The sequence below is a fragment of the Simochromis diagramma genome, unplaced genomic scaffold (genome assembly GCF_900408965.1).
Source record: "Simochromis diagramma unplaced genomic scaffold, fSimDia1.1 OVJJ01000439.1, whole genome shotgun sequence".
Classification (NCBI taxonomy): Eukaryota; Metazoa; Chordata; class Actinopteri; order Cichliformes; family Cichlidae; genus Simochromis; species Simochromis diagramma.
This window is the reverse complement of record NW_024386899.1, coordinates 357,896-376,987: the sequence shown is the minus strand read 5'-3', so window position 1 is coordinate 376,987 and position 19,092 is coordinate 357,896. Positions and strand designations below refer to the sequence as shown.

General features: G+C 44.7%; 1 protein-coding gene and 1 long non-coding RNA gene across 4 annotated transcripts; one reads left to right on the top strand and one right to left on the bottom strand.

Annotated features, from left to right (window-relative positions):
* Window positions 1-2,719: 2,719 nt before the first annotated feature.
* aco1 (aconitase 1, soluble) lies at window positions 2,720-12,739 on the bottom strand. 3 transcript variants are annotated; one of them, XM_040034619.1, is made up of 21 exons: window positions 12,607-12,739; window positions 11,470-11,584; window positions 11,212-11,380; window positions 10,661-10,798; window positions 10,505-10,574; window positions 10,251-10,434; window positions 8,727-8,866; window positions 8,474-8,645; window positions 8,280-8,380; window positions 8,006-8,122; window positions 7,600-7,759; window positions 7,392-7,527; window positions 6,838-6,922; window positions 6,531-6,687; window positions 6,085-6,209; window positions 5,887-5,991; window positions 5,132-5,274; window positions 4,843-4,990; window positions 3,761-3,883; window positions 3,503-3,688; window positions 2,720-3,429 (listed from the first exon to the last, which is right to left on the bottom strand). In XM_040034619.1, exons 2-21 carry the CDS (start codon window positions 11,576-11,578, stop codon window positions 3,313-3,315), a joined length of 2,685 nt encoding a protein of 894 aa, XP_039890553.1. In that variant the 5' UTR covers window positions 11,579-11,584; window positions 12,607-12,739; the 3' UTR covers window positions 2,720-3,312. The 3 variants fall into 3 exon arrangements, with proteins under 3 accessions (XP_039890553.1, XP_039890552.1, XP_039890551.1); XM_040034618.1 differs by lacking the exon at window positions 12,607-12,739 and adding an exon at window positions 11,659-12,085 and having other exon boundaries at window positions 3,313-3,429; XM_040034617.1 differs by lacking the exon at window positions 12,607-12,739 and adding an exon at window positions 11,678-12,085 and having other exon boundaries at window positions 3,313-3,429.
* Window positions 12,740-15,609: 2,870 nt separating this feature from the next.
* LOC120735317 lies at window positions 15,610-17,574 on the top strand. The gene is made up of 3 exons (XR_005696223.1): window positions 15,610-15,951; window positions 16,366-16,423; window positions 17,274-17,574. It is a non-coding gene; the product is annotated as an uncharacterized LOC120735317 (long non-coding RNA).
* The last annotated feature ends 1,518 nt before the right edge of the window (window positions 17,575-19,092 follow it).

Here is a 19,092-nt window from a genome sequence, read left to right as displayed (position 1 = left end):
TTACTACAAGTATGCAAAACATTTAATATGGGCTCAGTGTGTGGGCTTCAAACCTGTGCAAAGTCCAGTTTTAAGGGAGGAACTTTAACAACATGAGAAGCTGAAGTCAGACTATTCAAATATCAGGTGGAACATCGTTTGCAAATGTCCGTACTTTCACAACGAAGAGGGTTTGTTTGTTTCATCTACTCATTCAGTTCTGACAGCTGTGAGCTGAGATAAGCTTCGTGGTCTGAACTGGGGAGGGGCAGTGTGGTATTCACTGCTGATAGGCTGAAGGGAAAAACACGACCCTATCACGTTTGGTTACTGAGCTTTCATACAGGACGATGCGCCCTCTAATATTTTCACATGAAACTGACACAGTGATCCCTGAAAAGCAGCAGGTCGGTGAAACAGTGTGAAATAATCAGACTGTGCTGGATTTATTTTGTCTGGTAAGATAATCACGAGTCTGAACACAGCTGCGGTACAACAGCCGCAGCTTCATCCATCGCCACTGTCAGTTACATGACGTGCAAACGTTTTAAGCTTCTTGTCCTCGATCATGCAGTGAGGGAAGCACCCAGCAGGGAAACGCTTTGCTGTCTGAGTACCAAACAGAAGCAGAAGAGAGAGAGTATCCCAGGATGATGACAGGTGGTGGGAGGAGCCAGTCGCTGTGCAGGACTCTGAAACATGTCGGAGAGTGGGGACCAGTGGAGGGTGCTGAGTGGACCCAGAAGGAAGCAGCTGTTGTGTGTGAACTGTGGTTTTGCTGTTGGTGTGGGAGACAGAAAGGCTTCCTCTCCTGTGTTCAGTCTGGACCTGCTCTGTGGAAATGTAGCACAGCTTTTACTTGAGTAATGTCACTAAACTCTCCACACTTCTTTTCTCCCACCTGGCTGGAGCTGATCAGCTCGTCCCCGCCCACACAGCCCCAGTCTCATGCATGCAAGTCTCAGCAGCTCCCTGAATGTTTCTGTGCTCTAAACAATCTCACAGACGCCTCCGGGTCAGCCTGGCTGGCTCACTGATGAGGACTGCTGAGACCTGAAGCAGGCACTGGCCTCTGGTGTCAGTCTGCCAGGCGTCTGGTCCCCTTAGTCGTACTGGTGGATCTCTAGATCCAGTAGGTGGTATTCCACAGAGGGGAAGCTCCACTTCTTTCTCCAGGTGAGCTCATAACCCACAGCAGCTGTCTGCTGGTGGCTGTGGAAGCAACACAAGCACAGCATGGACAGGAGGGAGCTGAGTTTGTTAGCTGCTCTTTGTGCCGTCCTCACCTGTGGTCCTGAACCAGTACAGGCTGAAATCTGTTTCCACGTGTCTGGGCTTCTTCTCTCTGCACACTGGGAGTAACTGGGAGTAGACCTGCTGCACACAGAGGAGCGAGCTGCTTTGTTTGAGGTGCTTCAGGCCCTCTGGTCACCTGGCTTTTGCATCAGGTAGACCTCAGGGATGGGACCATGGCTTCAGAGGAGGTGCTGGAGAAAACTGCTGGCAGACAGGAAGCGTGTGCATCTTTGCCTCGTTTGTTGGTGTTCCAGAAATCAGTGCTGTGTGAGAGCAGAACTTTCAACAGTGGAGAGCTGCTTTCATGTTGCCGCCTGTGCCTTTCTGAGAAGCAGGAAGCTTCGTCTGCCAGTAAACTTCCTGTTCTGCAGCTCTGTTCACCCTCTAGTGTCAGAAAGAGCAGATCGTGAGGCACGTCAGAGGAACCCAGCGAACCACAAAGCTCTCACTTCCTGTCAGGAATATATTGTCGATGAAGCCGTTTCAGACCTACTTTTACCTTCAGTCAGCTGGCAGCCTGTTTATGCAGCTGAAGGCCGTCCAGTGACTCTTTTAAGGCTCCGTCTAAGAACCAACAAAGAGTGCACACTAACGTAAGCTACACAAGCGAACACGATGCAAAGTATAAAGATGACAGGACAGCGGAGCCAGAAACCAGCTTTTATTTCTGAGACTTCATCGGACATGTGAGAGCTACAAAAACTGTGATTCTCAGAGCCATGAAAAGCAGGACAACAGCAACATGTGTGAATAAAGGATTCACGCAGACAGTGAGGATGGACTGAAGGTTTTAATCCCAGCAGGAATAACTGGGAGAAACGTTCAGTTTCCAGTTAAAACACTGGCTGTGAGTCTGAGAGCAGCTTTTTTAAAACTGCCTGCTGAACGACTACATCACCTAACGAGGTCATTGTCACCATATTTATGCTGTCATCGGTGCACGTAGGGCTGCACGATATGACCACAATCTCATATATATAAGACATTTATCGTCCTGGCAACGATATAAATCACAAACATGTGATATTTCCTGTGAATCTCGTGCAGCTCGACTGGTGTTTAGTGTTTCCAGCTGTGCGTCCTGTAGCTGGAGTCGAGTGTTTCAACCGATGCATGAAACATTTTGTATAACATAAGTTGTAACGGCCGCTGTTTTCTCTCAAAGTTTCAGTCTAAGGTTTGTTTTTAGCACCTGGCGGCTCTTTTTTGCTTCTCCTCCGTAAACTCTCTGCATCTTTCACGTGATTCAGTTTATTTTGAAAAGTCTCAACAGGATCTTCAGCTTTATTATGAAAGGTTTACGCGATGGTGTTACCGTCGTTGTTGCTAACAACAACATGTAAAAACAGGCGCTTGTCCGTCTGTAGTGAAGTTATATTAAATATAAGAGAAAGAGAGAACTTAAGAAATTAATACTACAGTGACATCAGAACCATGAACAAATATTGCTGTAAACAGTTTCTTTTGCGACACCACGAAACAAACGATAGCGTGATAGGAATCGACAGACGTTTTTACATCGTCATACACATGGTCACATCGAACAGCCCTAGGTGCAGGTCTGGCTGCTGCTGACATGTGTGTGATGCTAACTGTGGTCCACGAGGTCAACAACAAGAAGTCTTAAAATGAAGAAGCACTTGGTCTTATGGCACAGGGGGACGTCTTTGCTTTAAAGACCGACAGCATGTCTGTGACATACACAGCTGATGGTTCATAAAGCAGGATGGTTACAGGACGGTGGGCGAGGCAAACCTGACTGAATGGGTCACCTTCATGTGAACAATAAAAGCCCAAAGAGCCGCGTTACAGTGAAGCTGCTGTGGCTGAGCCCTGGACTGAGGCGGATGCTGTTTCCCATGTTTGAATCAAGCTTCATCTTATCTTTAGTACGGTTAATAAATACTCATCATCATCATCATCATCATCATCATCACCAGTCTGCTTTGCCATTCAAACACAGCTGCTGGCACCAGTAGTAAAACCAGAATCACACACACTACAGTTATGCTGTGTAGCCCACATGAGACACATCAGTTAGGACTCAGACATCTTGCGGATCATGTAGTTGAGGATGCCTCCATGCCGGAAATATGCCAGCTCCACATCCGTGTCAAATCTCAGGCGCACTTGGAATGTTTTCCCCGTGTCGAGCTGTGGGAGCAGGGAGAGAGCAGGTCAGCGTCACATCCCAACACGCCTGCAGCAGCGTGCCGTCTGTCCGTACCTTGATGTCTACGACCATCCTGGGTGTGAGCAGCTCAGGGATGACCACGGTGTAGCGCTCTCTGCCGGTCAGACCCAGGCTGTCAGCCGTATCTCCTGGTAGATACTCCAGAGGAATCACTCCCATCCCCACCAGGTTACTGCGGTGGATCCGCTCATAGCTCTCTGCCAGGACAGCCTTGATCCCCTGCAAACACAAAAAACACCTGAGACCTGCAAACAACTATGTGAGCATACAAACAAAGTAGTTTGACTTTACCAGCAGAAAGGGACCCTTTGCAGCCCAGTCCCTGGAGCTCCCGGAGCCGTACTCCTTCCCTGCGAGAACGAGCAAAGGGATTCTGGACTGCTGGTACCGGTCTGCAGCATCGAACACGTCCAGCTGAAACAAGAACACAGATGCTCCAATCATAAGATACGCCCGGCAACAGCACTGCATCTGTTACCATGGTCAGCAATGCCACACATCTGACATGGTCTACACTGATGCTTTTACACAACAGTGATAATTAACCCTGTGAGGTCTGAACCCTGCCCTACTTTAGATTACTGCTGCATTTTATTTCACAGCTTGATTTCCAAGAACAAACCTAAGAGCACCGTTAGAGCTACTGTAACAGTGTTTAATGAATCTACATGCAGCTTGTAGTTCCTGATGTCAACCAAGAACCAGAACGGCACACTTCCTCATAGCTCACTTATTATCGAGATAAAGAGTCACGGCACAAAGCTCTGATTTTTCTCTTTCAGGCATAACCGTTGATATAAATATGGGAAACATATAGATGTGTCTAACATTTGCTATGTGCAGTTATTATCAGCTGGGTGTTGGTGGCGTTCCTGAAACAGCTGCAGGTACTGTTAGGGTTAGGCAGGTACTGTTAGGTACATGCTGCCCTCTGGTGGACAAACTATGCAACCTCAAAACTCGTAAACAAGAGTGTCTGCAGGCTCTCCTTCAGTTTATTGATATCACAGCATTGACTCAAGAGCATCAGAAAACCTTACACTTATGATCTGCTCTCCACACTCCTTTAGATGCACTGACGGTCATGTATATATAGCTATAATAATATTAGCTGGTTTGTAATTTAAATAAAGAAAATGTGATACATTAAATGTAATTTAACATCACAGTTTAAACAGCTTGTGTCTGACTTCTGTTGAGAAGTTGAAGTTGCATAGTTTGTCCACCAGAGGGCAGCATGCAGCCCTGACTGTGCTGGCTCTAATGTGGGTCCAGTCTGAGCTGACACAGCCGTGTCCCTTCTTCTTATAAACAAGTGTTGCACAACGATGCAGCGCGAGGCTCCCTGTAGCTCAGGGGTAACGAGCTCCTACCGTTTCTCCTGTCGGCAGGTGGATGGTTTGTGGCGCCTGCTTGTTGAGAAACTTATTGAAGAGACGGATGTTGGCAAACGTCCCTCTGGCCATAACGGCGTCGTTACCTCGCCGAGAGCCGTACGAGTTGTAGTCTCGGGAGTTCAAACTGCCAAAAGAGCAGCAGCAGAAAATGTTGATGGTTTCACACCGACAAGTGTTTTTCATCAAGAGATGAAGTCATATGAAAACTGTCTGTGACGTGGGCTAAGTACCATTACTATTCAGTAACACGTGTGAGCCGACTCACCCCCTGCTGGTCAGGTAGCGTGCTGCGGGGCTGTTCCTGGCGATGTTCCCCGCAGGTGAAATGTGGTCGGTTGTGACCGAGTCTCCCAAGTTCAGAAGCACACAGGCATCTGTGATGGAGGCAGGAGGCTGCAGCTTCCTGGTCTGAGTTAATACAACACAGTCAAGACACGTCAGGGTCAGACAACAGGGTTTCCTGTGTGCAGCGGGGACACGCTCGCCAAACCACACGGCTCAAAACGTCTCACTGTCTTAACTAAGGATGTGCAAGACTAGTCAACGAGCTCTGCCACTTTGTTTTAACTGAAGCCGGGACATTACTGTGTCATAAATGTTATGCACCCGTCTTCCACCAGATGGCGTCGTTAGTGAGAAACGGCACAAATCAATGGTTAATCCATCTTTTTGTTAACGGTGCAAATGAGCTTTCTCTGAAAGGTGGATGGGCTCCAGACAGGGGGCGGAGGTCATTCGGAAGGGCTTTAGAGTAGGCCCACCTCTCTGGCTAAGGTCACCTGGGTCAGGTGTTAGAACCGGGCGTGTCCTACTGCAGGGAGGCCCAACCAATAACATGACGGCCTCCTCCTGACAGACTGTGGAGCTGTGGTGGAGCACAGTTCACCACCACAGGTCTACACCCTACACTAGTGGGGCCAATTGCTTTATGGAGGCAAGTCCACTCTTCTTCTCAATGAAGGCGAAACATAACCTTTGAATAAGTCTGCAGACGAACGTTCGTGCACGGCATGTACTTACCAAACCATCAAAGAAGGGCGGAGACTTGATGTAGGTTGATTTGGGGTCCCAGGTGTAGAGTTTATCAGAGGGAGCAGCCAGCGAGTTCCAGCGTTCATTCACGTGCTGCAGCGAAACCACAAACACAGCACGAGGCTTTCTGTCAACGAGACATATCAGCAGTGCACGATCTCCCCAACAAGCGTAAGATCACACTACCTCGATCTTCTCATAAACCTCTTTGAACATGGATGGGATGACGAACATTCTCTCCACAGCCTGGATTTCCTCTCGAGTGGGCCAGATGTCCCTGAGGAAAACGTCTTTGCCTTCAGAGCTCATCCCTACAGGGGACAGAGAAAGAAAGAGGACAGCAGTCAAACGTCGTTTCAGCTGATTGTGATAATAACCTAAACCATATACAGACGCTTCAGCTTAAAGCTCATCAACACACTTAGACCTGCTGGAAGTGACCTGCAGGTTTAAACCCAGAGCGCAGGTTGTCTCGTCTCTTTCTTTCAAATATCACTCCTATTTATTTAGACCTGGACCTGTTTCCACCAGCCTTCTATAACTAAAAGGCTTCAGCTTAGTATCTCAAATGTTTTGGGTTAGTAAGTGAAAGCTTGGAGATCAACTCAAACCTGTTTCAATCAGTGACTTACCAATGGGCTCATTGTCAAAGTCTATCCTCACTGTGCCAGCCAGTGCATAGGCGATGACGAGCGGTGGGGAAGCCAGGTAGTTGGCTCTGGTGTTGGGATGCACTCGTCCTTCAAAGTTTCTGTTGCCTGAAAGGACGCCTGCAGCGATCAGATCCCCCTGAGGCACAAAAACACCTCAGTCACATGACACACAGAAGGCTCATGGAGACTGAACACGGAGCTGCTTCAAGTCAACAAAGAGTGTGTTAGGAATGAATAAACGTCACAGGAGGAAGGAGGAGGAGCCTCCGATGTAAGCCGTTAGTACCTGGGTTATGGCCTCCACCACTGGTTCTGGGAGCGGCCCACTGTTGCCTATACACGTCATGCAACCATAGCCAACAACCTCAAAGCTGGCAGAAGACACAAAGGGATTATTAGACAGCTGCACGTCACACACTCTGTCACTTCCTCAGATGTAAACACAGGAGTACCAGTTCTAGGTGCAACACACGGGGGCGCCACAAACGTGCAACACACAGGGGCGCCACAAACGTGCAACACACAGGGGCGCCACAAACGTGCAACACACAGGGATGCCACACAGGGGCGCTTCAGAATCAAACAGCAGTTATGACGAGACATTAACGCAGTGATGCTGAGCGCTCAGAAATAATCAAAGAAAAAGTGGCGTAACTCTGAAGACCTGAAGTCTTCTGAACGTAAACAACATTAAAAACAATCATTGAAACGTTCACTGATCACTGTGCTGATGTCCTGCTTTAAACACTGGTTACACTGGATCCTACCAGGTGAGAGGTGTGAGTGAAATAACAGTCAGTCAACACAAACGTGGGATCGTTTCAACAACAAGCAGCTTACCCGAGCTGAGACAGGTAGTCCATGACGCCGCTCTCTCTCAGGTAGTAGGTCACCACTCCGCTGCCAGGGGACAGGCTGGTTTTTATGTACGGCTTCACACTCAAACCACACTCGACTGCTTTCTTTGCCAGGAGTCCTGAGATACGAGAGACTCTCATTCAGTCACTGTGTCAGAAAACTGTGTGACAGTGAAGCGCAGCACACCCACCTGCTCCCAGCATGACGGATGGGTTGCTAGTGTTGGTGCAGCTCGTGATGGCAGCGATAACCACCGAGCCGTGACTCAGCGCGTACTCCTTTCCGTTGAACTGGAAGGGGGCTGTAGCGTTGTGGCGCTGCGGAGCCACCTGGAAGCCCTTGAAGCCTTGCTGAGGCGAGAATTATAGAAAAGAACGTTTTCAGAGCTTTTATGTGACAGACGCGTCGGTTAGCAACAAGGCTGTACCAGCACACGAGTGACTCCTGGTAAGACTGCACTAATGAGCCCCCCTACAGCAGCTAGACACCTGTGCACCTGTGCTAGAGGCAGGTATCACCTCATGCTACAAGCAGTGATACTGACCAGAGCTAATGCTGAGTGTCAGCAGCCTCCACCTGTAAATGTAGGAACGCACCTTTGCTTCCAGACAAACTTCAAAATCTTTCTTCATGTCAGACACGGGAACTCTGTCCTGAGGTCTTTTGGGACCGCTGCAGCAGGGAACCACCGTGCTCAGATCCAGCTCTACAACCTGAGGAAGACGGACACATCCAGCTTTATTCTTGTTACATTTGCATCATGTCACAATTTTCATTAAAATCTATAAAAGACAAAACAGACAATGACCTGTGATCCCTGAAAATAGACTTTTCTGGGTTCAGCAAACATAAAGGAAGTCAGAGGCTGACCTGAGTGAACTCTGGATCCTGGGAAACATCATTGTAGTCTCTGAAGATGGCCACCGCCTTCAGGTACTTGGTAATGTATGCTAACTTCTCTGGTTCCCGTCCTGATTTTAGACAAACGAGTCGCATAAACAAAAAGAATCGCGTGCAATGAATGAATGCAACCTTTGTGCTGACGTCAAACGCCACCAGCTCACCGGTTTGTTCCAGATACTGAAGGCTGACATCGTCCACGGGGAAGAAGGCTGCCGTGGCGCCGTACTCTGGGCACATGTTGGCGATGGTGGCTCTGTCAGCGATCGACAGCTGAGCCACACCTGGGCCGAAGAACTCCACGAATTTTCCTACCACGCCCACCTGACGGAGGTGCTGCGGGCGCATGCAGAAAGCACAGCTGTGACGTCAGAGCGCTGACTGCTGTTGGAACAGCTGCATCAAACGCCCTCCTACCTTGGTAACCGTCAGGACGATGTCGGTGGACGTGATGAACTTATCCGCAGCGCCGTGCACCTTGTAGCCCACCACCTCGGGGAGCACCATGCTGATTGGCTGACCCAACATAACAGCTTCTGCTTCAATCCCACCCACACCTGAAGGGGCAAGGTCAACTTTTACTTAGGACACCAAGCTCACACCTGATTTTTCACTTTCACACCATTACAAGCAGCTGATGCAAATGTTTCTGAGTGATCTTACTGCAAATCAAACAATCTGCACTTATGTGTGGATGCACAACTAAAAACAACACTATTACTACTAATAATGTTAACAAAGTGTTGAACTGTCAGCGGTTAAACAACATAACGCACATTCACAATGATACAAAAAGGCAACAACATGGGCTAACAGTGCAGACGCTGCTGCTGCTCCTACAGGTGTGACCCCCAGCCCCCCGTCTGCATGAAGCAGTGCTGGACACACTGTGGCACAAACCCTCGTCAGCATCGGCTGAACAGTGATGAGAGACTGACCATACAACACTTCTAGATGCAGGTCTGTGCTGCAGAGAGATGCAGACAGAGTGGAGGTGTCAGCGAGTCCAGTTTCCTTCAGCATCAAATGCAACCTGTGACAGGCAGAGGTCTGCAGAGCCAAAGACACGACTGAGTCAAGTTTCTGAGAGTTAACAGCTGTGTGACGGCGGCTCACAGGACAACAGCTTCAAGCAGCTTCATAGTGGTCGTAGTGAGAACGTCTCAGTTTCTACTGTTTGACAGGACGAGCTGCAGAAAGAAAGCCAGACGTCAGAATAGGACAAAGTTCCACAGTGTGCGGCATCAACATGGAGGAGGAAGTGTGATGGTCTGGGGCTGTTTGCTGGATCCAGGGTTGCTGACTGAACCAAAACAGCTACCACAGCGTTCTGCAGCACCATGCAGCACCCTGCGCTCCGTCAGGGCTTCATCCTACAGCAGGATAACGACCCACACATCAGTCCAAGCTGCGCCAGAACGAGTGTCCAGCACAGCCTCCAGACTGAAAGCCCATCGAGCTGGTTTGAACTGAAAGCAAAGCAGCTACAAAGGTCCACATTTATGGAACTTCTGCTCCAGATGTGGGAGAAGATTTGATTTCTGTTGTAGACAGAAGCCACGACTGCGTTCAGCTGCTACATCTGCCAAAGGAGGCGACTGACGAGTCAAAGGTTAGAATCTGTTTGGGTCTAAAACTAACTCCAATTACTTTGTGCTGTGCTTTGATTTCAGAGTGCAACGAGACATTAATCATTTTCAATGAAAAAATGTGTGTATTCTAAAACCTCTGACTAGTAGTGTGTATTTCATGAGGTGAGGATCCTGCACAGAGCAAAAGAAATCAAACAATAAACACGGCAAAAACAAACTATGAGAGAATCTAGTTAATGATGGAACAGAGAAGCTGCATTCATACTGGGACCAGCAGCAGCCTACAGCAGCATAACTGCTGTAAAAGAGAGGGAGACAAACAGCTGCTCCTAAATATCAGACGTCTTACCCCAGCCCAGGACGCCCAGACCATCGATCATGGTGGTGTGAGAGTCGGTGCCCACCAGACTGTCCGGATACAAGAGCCCATCCTGGTTAAACACCACGTGGGCCAAGTACTCCAGGTTGACCTGGTGAACGATTCCTGAACCAGGAGGAATAATTCGCATGTTTCTGAAGGCTTTGGAGCCCCACTGCAAAGACCAGAGATCATATTTATGGACCGAACCATCAGACTTACATGGACACACGACAGGTTCATACCTTTAGAAACTGAAATCTTTCTTTGTTGCGGTCAAACTCCAGATCCTGATTTTTCTGAAGGCTGTCAGACCTGCGTGAAGAACAACAAGTGAAATGAAGCAGTGAATGAAACACCTATGAGCTGACACACGGTGGGAGAAAGGCGAGAGATCTTACTTCCTGTTGAAGTCCACTTGGATGGAATGATCAATGACGAGGTCAGCGGGACAAACTGGATTAATCTTTTCTGGGTCGCCACCGAGTTTCATCACTGCGTCACGCATGGCAGCGAAGTCGACCACAGCAGGAACACCGCTGCGTGACACAGCACAGGCTGGTCAGGGACCGCTCAGAATGTGATGTCACCTTCTTAAACATCACTAATAAGACCCCAAAAGCATGTGTTTGGAGTCTATGTTACCGTAGAAACCTGCTGCTTACACAGGGAATAACTTTACTGTTGTTAAAGTCCAGACTGCTTTTAGCAGATGCTGCTGCAAACTGCACTTAAATCCTGAGCTGGTTATTTCACTCAAAGGTTCTTTTTGCATCTGAGATGATGTAAACAGGGATTTCACAACACCTGCAAACACCTCGTGACACAATGTTCTTCTTACAGACCAGCGTTACTCTGATGACATCACTGACACACCAGGTGCATTAAACGTATTAAATGTGTGAAAGTTAAAACAAGACACTGACACTCAAATTGTGAGGAAAAGACATACGTGAAGTCCTGGAGGATGACCCGCGCCGGCCTGAACGGCACCTCCACAGTCTGGAACTGCGTCTGCTTCCAGTTCAGGATGCTTTCCACATCCGAACGCTTCACTAGAAACTCATCACAGTTCCTGACGGCAGATTCCAGGAGGACCCGGATGGAGAACGGCAGACGGTCTAAGGAGCGCATGTGCAAGTCAATACTTCTCGGTTGTGTGCACCGACGAGATGCTTCATGTTAGCATTCAGTGTAGATGTGCTCCTACCATATCTGGGATCTCCAAGCTTGGATAGATTGAAAAACTGCTGCTCTGGGTGTTTGGGGTCCAGAGGCTCAACGATGTGCTCAAAAGGATTTTTCACAGCTGCCGACATCTTTTCCTAAAAGAAGATCAAAAGCCTGACTTACATGATGCAGACTAAAGAAGCACCTTTCAAATATGTCAACAACATACAAACCAAATGTAGACTGACAGGAAGGCAGAGCTCGGGCCTGTTACTCGTTCCCTAACGGCAGGTGGATCTGCTTGGATTCAGGGTTAGTGGTGGAGGGTCGTTGACCTCGTTCTATGAACTTTGCGTAACTCAAGTTCTTTAACAAAAATGTGACGCTGACTGTGTGTCAGTCACTTGCAGCTCAAACACACATTAAGTGAAATTCAGGTTCTGGGGCCTGTTAGAAAGAGGCGTTATCTGTGTGAAAGGTGAAAACAGCGCATGCCTGCACATGACCACAGACTTGGCTGGTTAGCTGAAGTTCAGGCGAAACCTCTGCTGTCAAGTGCAAAGTCAAACTGCCACGACAGTGACAAAGACATCAATATCCGGACAGCTTTACTTCTAATGGTTTAGTCCTGTGTAACAACTACTGTCACTCCTGCCGATATAAAACGTGACGCTGACCTTTAGGTCACATTTGTAGCCTCGGTTTATGCCATTTTTACCAGAAAGTTTTACACTTGAAGCCTGATTAAAGTACAGCTTTGTCTCCACATCCGTCACGTTGATATATTATCAGTAAAAACGTGCGAAGAAAACCTGACCTGCTAACGATCACGGTTAACTGCACCCATTTACGAATTCTACCAAAACTTGCTAATGTTGATGCTACGTGTTCAGTTAGCATAGCTCATGGGTCAAAGTTCAGCATTTATGAAGACAGGTATCAGGCTTTTATTCAGAGATGAACATTTAAATTGAACACTAAAACGAAGGAAAGAAGCATAACATTAGCTAATAATTCAGACATGATATCTTATTAGTGTGAGTTGGTATAAAGCATAATGTGACAGTTGGATAAATTAGCTTTCGTAGCGACACAACGAGAATTTCAGTTCAGACGTTCTTCTGGAAAATCGTTAATAAGCCAAGAAACTGAATGTGGTCGGATGGTTATTGCTTACTTTAGATGCAGTGTTGAAGTATCACCAGATCACAGCAGTTAGGTCACAACCAGCTAGTCGCCACAAAACCTGCTGCTTGTTCCGCCCAGGTTCCGCCTCCACTCGGGACACTTCCGGTTAGGTTTTTATTCAGAATAAAAGCCGAACCCACGCCGGGCTTTGCAGCTTCATATCCACGTATATCTGACAACTATGGAAAGGAACTGGAACGGGAAATTGATTATTTATTTATTCATTTATTCATTCATTTATTTATTTATTTATTTTCGGTGGCATAATACAAAACAATTATTTGGCATTTATATATTTTATCTTATATTTTAAGAGGGAGAGAAATGCTGAGTATGACAGAAAGACCCCTAGAACCACAGTCAAGCATGGACTGTTATGCTTTGGAGCTACTGAGGGTACAGGATGACTTCACCACATTGAGGGCCAGACGGGTCTTGCACCATAAAATCTTGGATGTGAACCTTCCTTCAGCCAGAACACGGGGTGGTGATGGGTCGTGGGCTTCCAGCATACCACTGAGTGAAAACACACTGCCAAGGCAACAAAGCCGTGACTAAAGAAGGAGAACATTAAGGGCATGGAGTGGGCTAGCCAGTCTCTAAACTTCAGTCCCATAGAAAACCAGTGGAAGCTTAAAACTAGAAAACAAACAAACTAGGTGATTAAGAGAATATCACGAAGTCTGGCCATTTAGCAGTGTTGGGGAGTAACGGAATGCATGTACCGTCGTTACGTATTTAAAATACAAAATATGAGTAACTGTATTCCGTTACAGTTACCGTTTAAAAAGGTGGTATTCAGAATACAGTTACTTTGTTGAAATAAATGGATTACACTGCGGTACTTTCCTGTTTCATTTTGTCGCGGGTCAGGACTGTTTGGGTTTTGTTTGACAGCTACGTTCTGTTGGTCCAGGCGGCAGCGTTACGGTTGCCATGGTTACAGGGCGACGCTCTCTCTCTCTCTGCGACTGTGTGTTTCCTGGGTGACAGAGCGCCTTTTCGTTGTTGTTGTTGTGCTAAGCTAACAGGCAGAACGCTACAAGCATAGCTCTAAAGAATGTTGCATCATGGGCAGTGTAGTCCGTGTTGCAGGGAGAATGGACTGCCATACACGTTATGGGTCTGTGAGCGCGAGGAGGGAGAAAAAGGGGAGTGGAAAGGTACGAGCAGTCATCGAGGAAAAACGGGAGCTGGAAGCATGTAAATATAATAATAACCACTGCAGCCAAGAAGAGAGCCAGACGAGCCCAGTTGTAAGTAAGCTATTAAGACTCGACTGTACACCGTGTTCTTGTTTTCCTCCGAAACAATAAGTTCCGTTGGAGCAGTCTTTCAACGCCTCTCTCTGTCTCTCGCAAGAAAAGTTGACCCACACAACAAAGTAAAGCTATTTTTCGGCTACGAGCCGACAGGGACCCCGCTGTATTAGTCAGAGGTCCCTTTACTACAGTTTGGAGTCGCGGACCTTCAGTAATAGTAATAAATCACACAGCAATAGTACATTCACGTTGTTGTAAAAATCATGATAATATATTAAGTAATCCAAAGTATTCAGAATACGTTACTGTCATTGAGTAATACGTTACAGAATACATTTTGGGGCATGTATTCTGTATTCTGTAATGGAATACATTTTAAAAGTAACCTTCCCAATACTGCCATTTAGTTAGTATTAGGCAAGAAGTTAACCAATGCTATTAAAAACTATCATGAGCAAACCAACATGAAGCAAAAATGGGGAACAGCAAACCTAACGCAATAATGGATTTGTTATATTGTACACATTCATAAAGAGAATAATGACCAGCATGTTTCACTGCAGCCAGGGAACACAAGATAAGATAGATAAGAACACCTTTATTAATCCCACAGGTGGCAAATTTGTTTCGTTACAGCAAAAGTACAAAGTTATGTAGCAGAAATTAGAAAACACTGGAATGCAATAAAATAAAATACTATATACAATAGAATAAAATAGACAGGCCGTCCTACCTGAGAGTAGAACTCACAGTGGTGAGTCTGAGATTTACAGTCAGTGATGAACCTCAGAGAAGGATACACAGTATCAACCGGAGCAGAAGCATTCATATGTAGAATATCTCCATAATCCAGCACAGGTAAAATGTGCCCCCGAACAAAAAACGAATACAATGTAGCGCTGTGCAGACTGTATACTAAAAGATTAGCTGCTTTTATCAAAATGACCAGTAGATGGTGCTGCAGCAGCAGCTATGTTCTTACATGTGTCGTTTGCTTCGTGGCTCGTGTTAAACTAGCACATCTTTATAGTTTGTAGTTGCAGAACTACTTACTTATGCAACACTTTCCTTTCCAAACACATATGCAGGTGGTTACATATGGTTAAAATGATTCAAATGCAGTAAGTATGCACGTTTTTCATATAAATATATTCTGTAACTTAATTATTGTCTGTAGCCCACATGATTACACACTTTAGTTACATGAAACGTGTGTTTTGATGTTATGTGCTGTATAGCCTGTATAATAAATAAATATGTAGCCCAATAAGTATAAACTCCAGAAAGCTACACAACATGGGGCACTTCATTTACAAACACAAGTCTAACTTAAGTTTCACTGTTTTTTGTTAGAAAACAGTCACATTGTTGCAGCTTAAATTACACAAAATGTCAGAAATCTGCACTGTCATGAACAAACATGTAAACCTCATTTTTCATGATTTGTATCTTTGTATCAAACTCAAGGTATCCAATCAAAATGTAAGTAATAATTATAAAATGGGAAAGCAGAAATAAGTGTGACATGAATGTAAATGTGTTAGCTGACATAGAGGACAGCTACATGCAGTCTGAAAAACCTTTGTTGTCAAGTTTGCAGGTCTATCAGCACGAGACATTCTTACATAGAAGAGACATTAAAGTCTCTAACTCAGTGAAGCATTGTTGGTCCCGTCTGTTTGGATAAATATAGTAAGTTGATGTTTGTCCATTTATTGACACATTTTCTTAAGTGCTTATCCAGTTCAGGGTCACAGTGGAGCTGCAGCTGGATATGTTCACTAAATAAACCTTACAAAAGTTAACAATAAACCTGCATCCATGTACGTTGTTGTCCACAGGATGAGAAAATCAAGCTGGAAGACTGTGGAACATGTTAATAAATGTTTGTGTTTATGCCTGTGTCTTTCACAGGAGGCGCTGGAAGGTTTCCCTAATAGTTTCTGGTGAATCAAAGCAGAACCATAAAGGTTGCTGGACTGCATGATGGCCTTACCCCTGAGCAGTCATCCTGTTAAAGGAGGAACCAGTTAGAAGCTGTTTTCAAAGTAGCTGAGCAGATTTCATCTCAAGTAAGCAATTAACTGTTCGTTTGTTCTGCCACTTAAAGAGCATTTAAGGACGTCGTTTGAGTGTCCAGTTGAATTAATTCTACTGGCTCTCATGGTCATTTGTTATTATAGACATATTTTTCATGTTCATCCAGCTATTTAGTAAATTCTATCTATTTAGTAATATCCGTCAGCTATAAAATGTAATATAAATATAAAAATATCTAAATATCTCCTGTCCTTTATGTTTTAATGATGTAAGTCTGTTTACATTAGCATTCCTCACATATCAATGAGATGCTGTACAGTACAATCCTACTGACACAGCAGAGGGATAACGACGGCTATTCAACATCGTTACACGACACATTCGAGCTGCACGATGCAGACAAAGTGACTAAATCATCTTTTTGTGGTTTATTGTCTTCAAACCAGCAGACAAAGCCGATTGCAGAAGATGTCAGAGAAGAACTTCAGGCCGTGGACTGAAAAGGTATTTTTTTCTTGTTATCAAAGACATTTGGAGTGGCAGCTTCTACAACTGGTTGTGCTGAAGTAAAGCTTACAGTCTAAGAAATCACAGTGTTGATATTCAGCACAAAGAGAAAAGCTCACTTATTTGAATTTATTTACAATCATAGTTTTATAAATTCTGACTGTAAACATCTTTTACAGCTTTGATATTGTTTGACACTCGATATCAGGTTTAATTTAAAGGTTTCTGTGTCCCAATGAGCCATTTACACTGACCAGTGTCAGTTTAACTGTAACACATTCATTATTTAGATTCAACAAAGAAATAACTGAATGTAAAAATGGCAGCCCTCAGGCAGGTTTATAGAGATACATGCATGCATTATGAAATTTATGTATCCCAGATAATTGTTATTCATCTAGTCATGGCAGACCTACACCTTCCTCCCAAGTTAACTGCAACCCAAAAGAACTAGTGGGGCTATTTACACACTCACAACCAGTGTGGGGTAAAAAGAGCCACCAAAAAGCTGTCAGCCACAGATGTGCTAGAAGAGTTAGAAACTCTACTTATGGAGAAACTTTCTAAGTCTAACAGGGGACAGGTACTCCTGCCCAAATAACATGATATAACCCCACATACAGCCCAGCCATAATGTGAACCAAGTCATTTAGTTAAAGACAGCATGGGACCAAATGCATGTAACCAGCCTGCACCAACCTGGCATTTCTTCCTCCTGAATTAAATGAATGAATGGATGAAAGTTAAATGTGCACACAATCACCTGAGACACTGCATTGAATTTGTTCCTGTCTTAATGGTTTCAGCTGACTGGTTTCAGCTCAGATGTTCTGCTTTTTCCTTTCAGTAGATCAAAGCAGCTCGTGCTCCTTCTGCTTCCAATTTAGAAGAAGAAGAAGAAGAAGAAGGCGAAGGCTTCAGCGAAGTGGCGTTCATGGTCTCAGTGAACAGTCACGGTCACACACTGCATGTGGTTTTAAAAGCAACATGTCTGTTCACCACAACAATGGAGATGTGTAATATTAGTGCAGCTATGGTTTGTTCTTGAACATCAGTTCTGTTTTCTACTTTAATCACTTAGACCAAAAAACAGAGGCGGAGCCAGACATTTGAAACACCCAGGGCTTAGCCCAAAAGGGTAGTATGCATGTGGGGCGGGGGGGGGGGGGTAGAAATGACTGAAAGATTAATTGGCTCTGTTTTGAGTTTTGTTCAAAAAAGAATGACTTCATATAGGGGAAAATATATATCACATGTGCAGGACACCTTAAACTAGCTTTTTAATTAAGCAGCAAGTCAGAACAAAGTCGGGGCTGTATCAGGACACGAGGACTAAACCCCAATTCAACCAGACCCAGAACTGATCCGGAATTAAAACAGGACTACAACAGTTCAAAATCAGGACTACTGAGGACTTAACCAAGACAGAACCAGAATCAGAACTAGATGATAGCACTAAAAATCATCATAGACCTGCACTACACTTATTTTTTAATTTTACCAAAGTACAATATTTAGATTGAGAAAACTTTATATAATTATTATAATTTGAAAAATAACAAACCTAAAAAGAAACACTAGGTACGAGACACATGAGGACCTATGATACGGTGATACTTTTGGCAAACGACCATCTGACTAACATGTGTGTCTCACCTGCTCTTGTTCATCTGTTCTGTCCTCATTCTCCTCTCTCTCCCTCTCTGTTCCTCTCTCTCCCTTTGCACTGACAATCATCAAATATACAGATATTTACAAACTCTTCAGATAAAAACACTTTTTTAATCGTAACATCAAATCAGACTAAATGTTTATTTTTTTAGCTTGATAAATATAAAAAACATATTTGTTAACTTTAAGAGTAAAGAGAGAAACTGTCTGTATTTCTTAATTGTAAATGGCACCAAATTGTATTCAAACTGAGCCACACTTATGGAGCTCCACAGTTCTTTTCCTGGTGTTTTGGTTGACATCTCTTGATTTTCCCATGTCACAGAAACAGGCTCTGTGTTTTGCCTTATATGCATCCACAGCTGTGCCACCAGTTTACTCACATGGACTCTACTAACCTATCAGAAGCTTCTTCAGCTCAGAATGGAATCGTCTGGAGTTTCTTATTAATTAACAATAAACTTAGTGTATATGTACTCCTAATTTTGATCAAAGTGATAAAAATAGAAGCTCTGTCTCTCTTTATTCTGACATTTAACTAATTCAAAAGATATTTCAATATTTATCTAAAACAAAAGTTTACTCTAAATTGATGTTGTACAGTAAAAATGTTTTATGTTTTCTCCCTAAAGTGTAAATATCTGGTTACAAATGTGAATATCCTGCTGTGTACTGAAATCCCTCTTGTTTTGCATAGAAATATACTGAACAACATCCAAAGCATAATATATAAAATAACATTTACCTGAGTTTTTTCTTTGAAAGAAGCTCCTTATGTCCATTCTTATATTTCAGTACATAACTGAAACCGATTTAGTCGGGGAGGGTAAGAACTGAAAATATGAAATAAACACACGTAAGCTAAGACTCTCTAAAAAAAATAGAATTTGTTCGGCTTTTCATTTCGCCATTTGTTGATTCACTTGAAGAGCAAGTAACGTAATATGGGTCAAGTGATCAGTTTGATATCAATCTTTCGTGATGCACCGTCATAT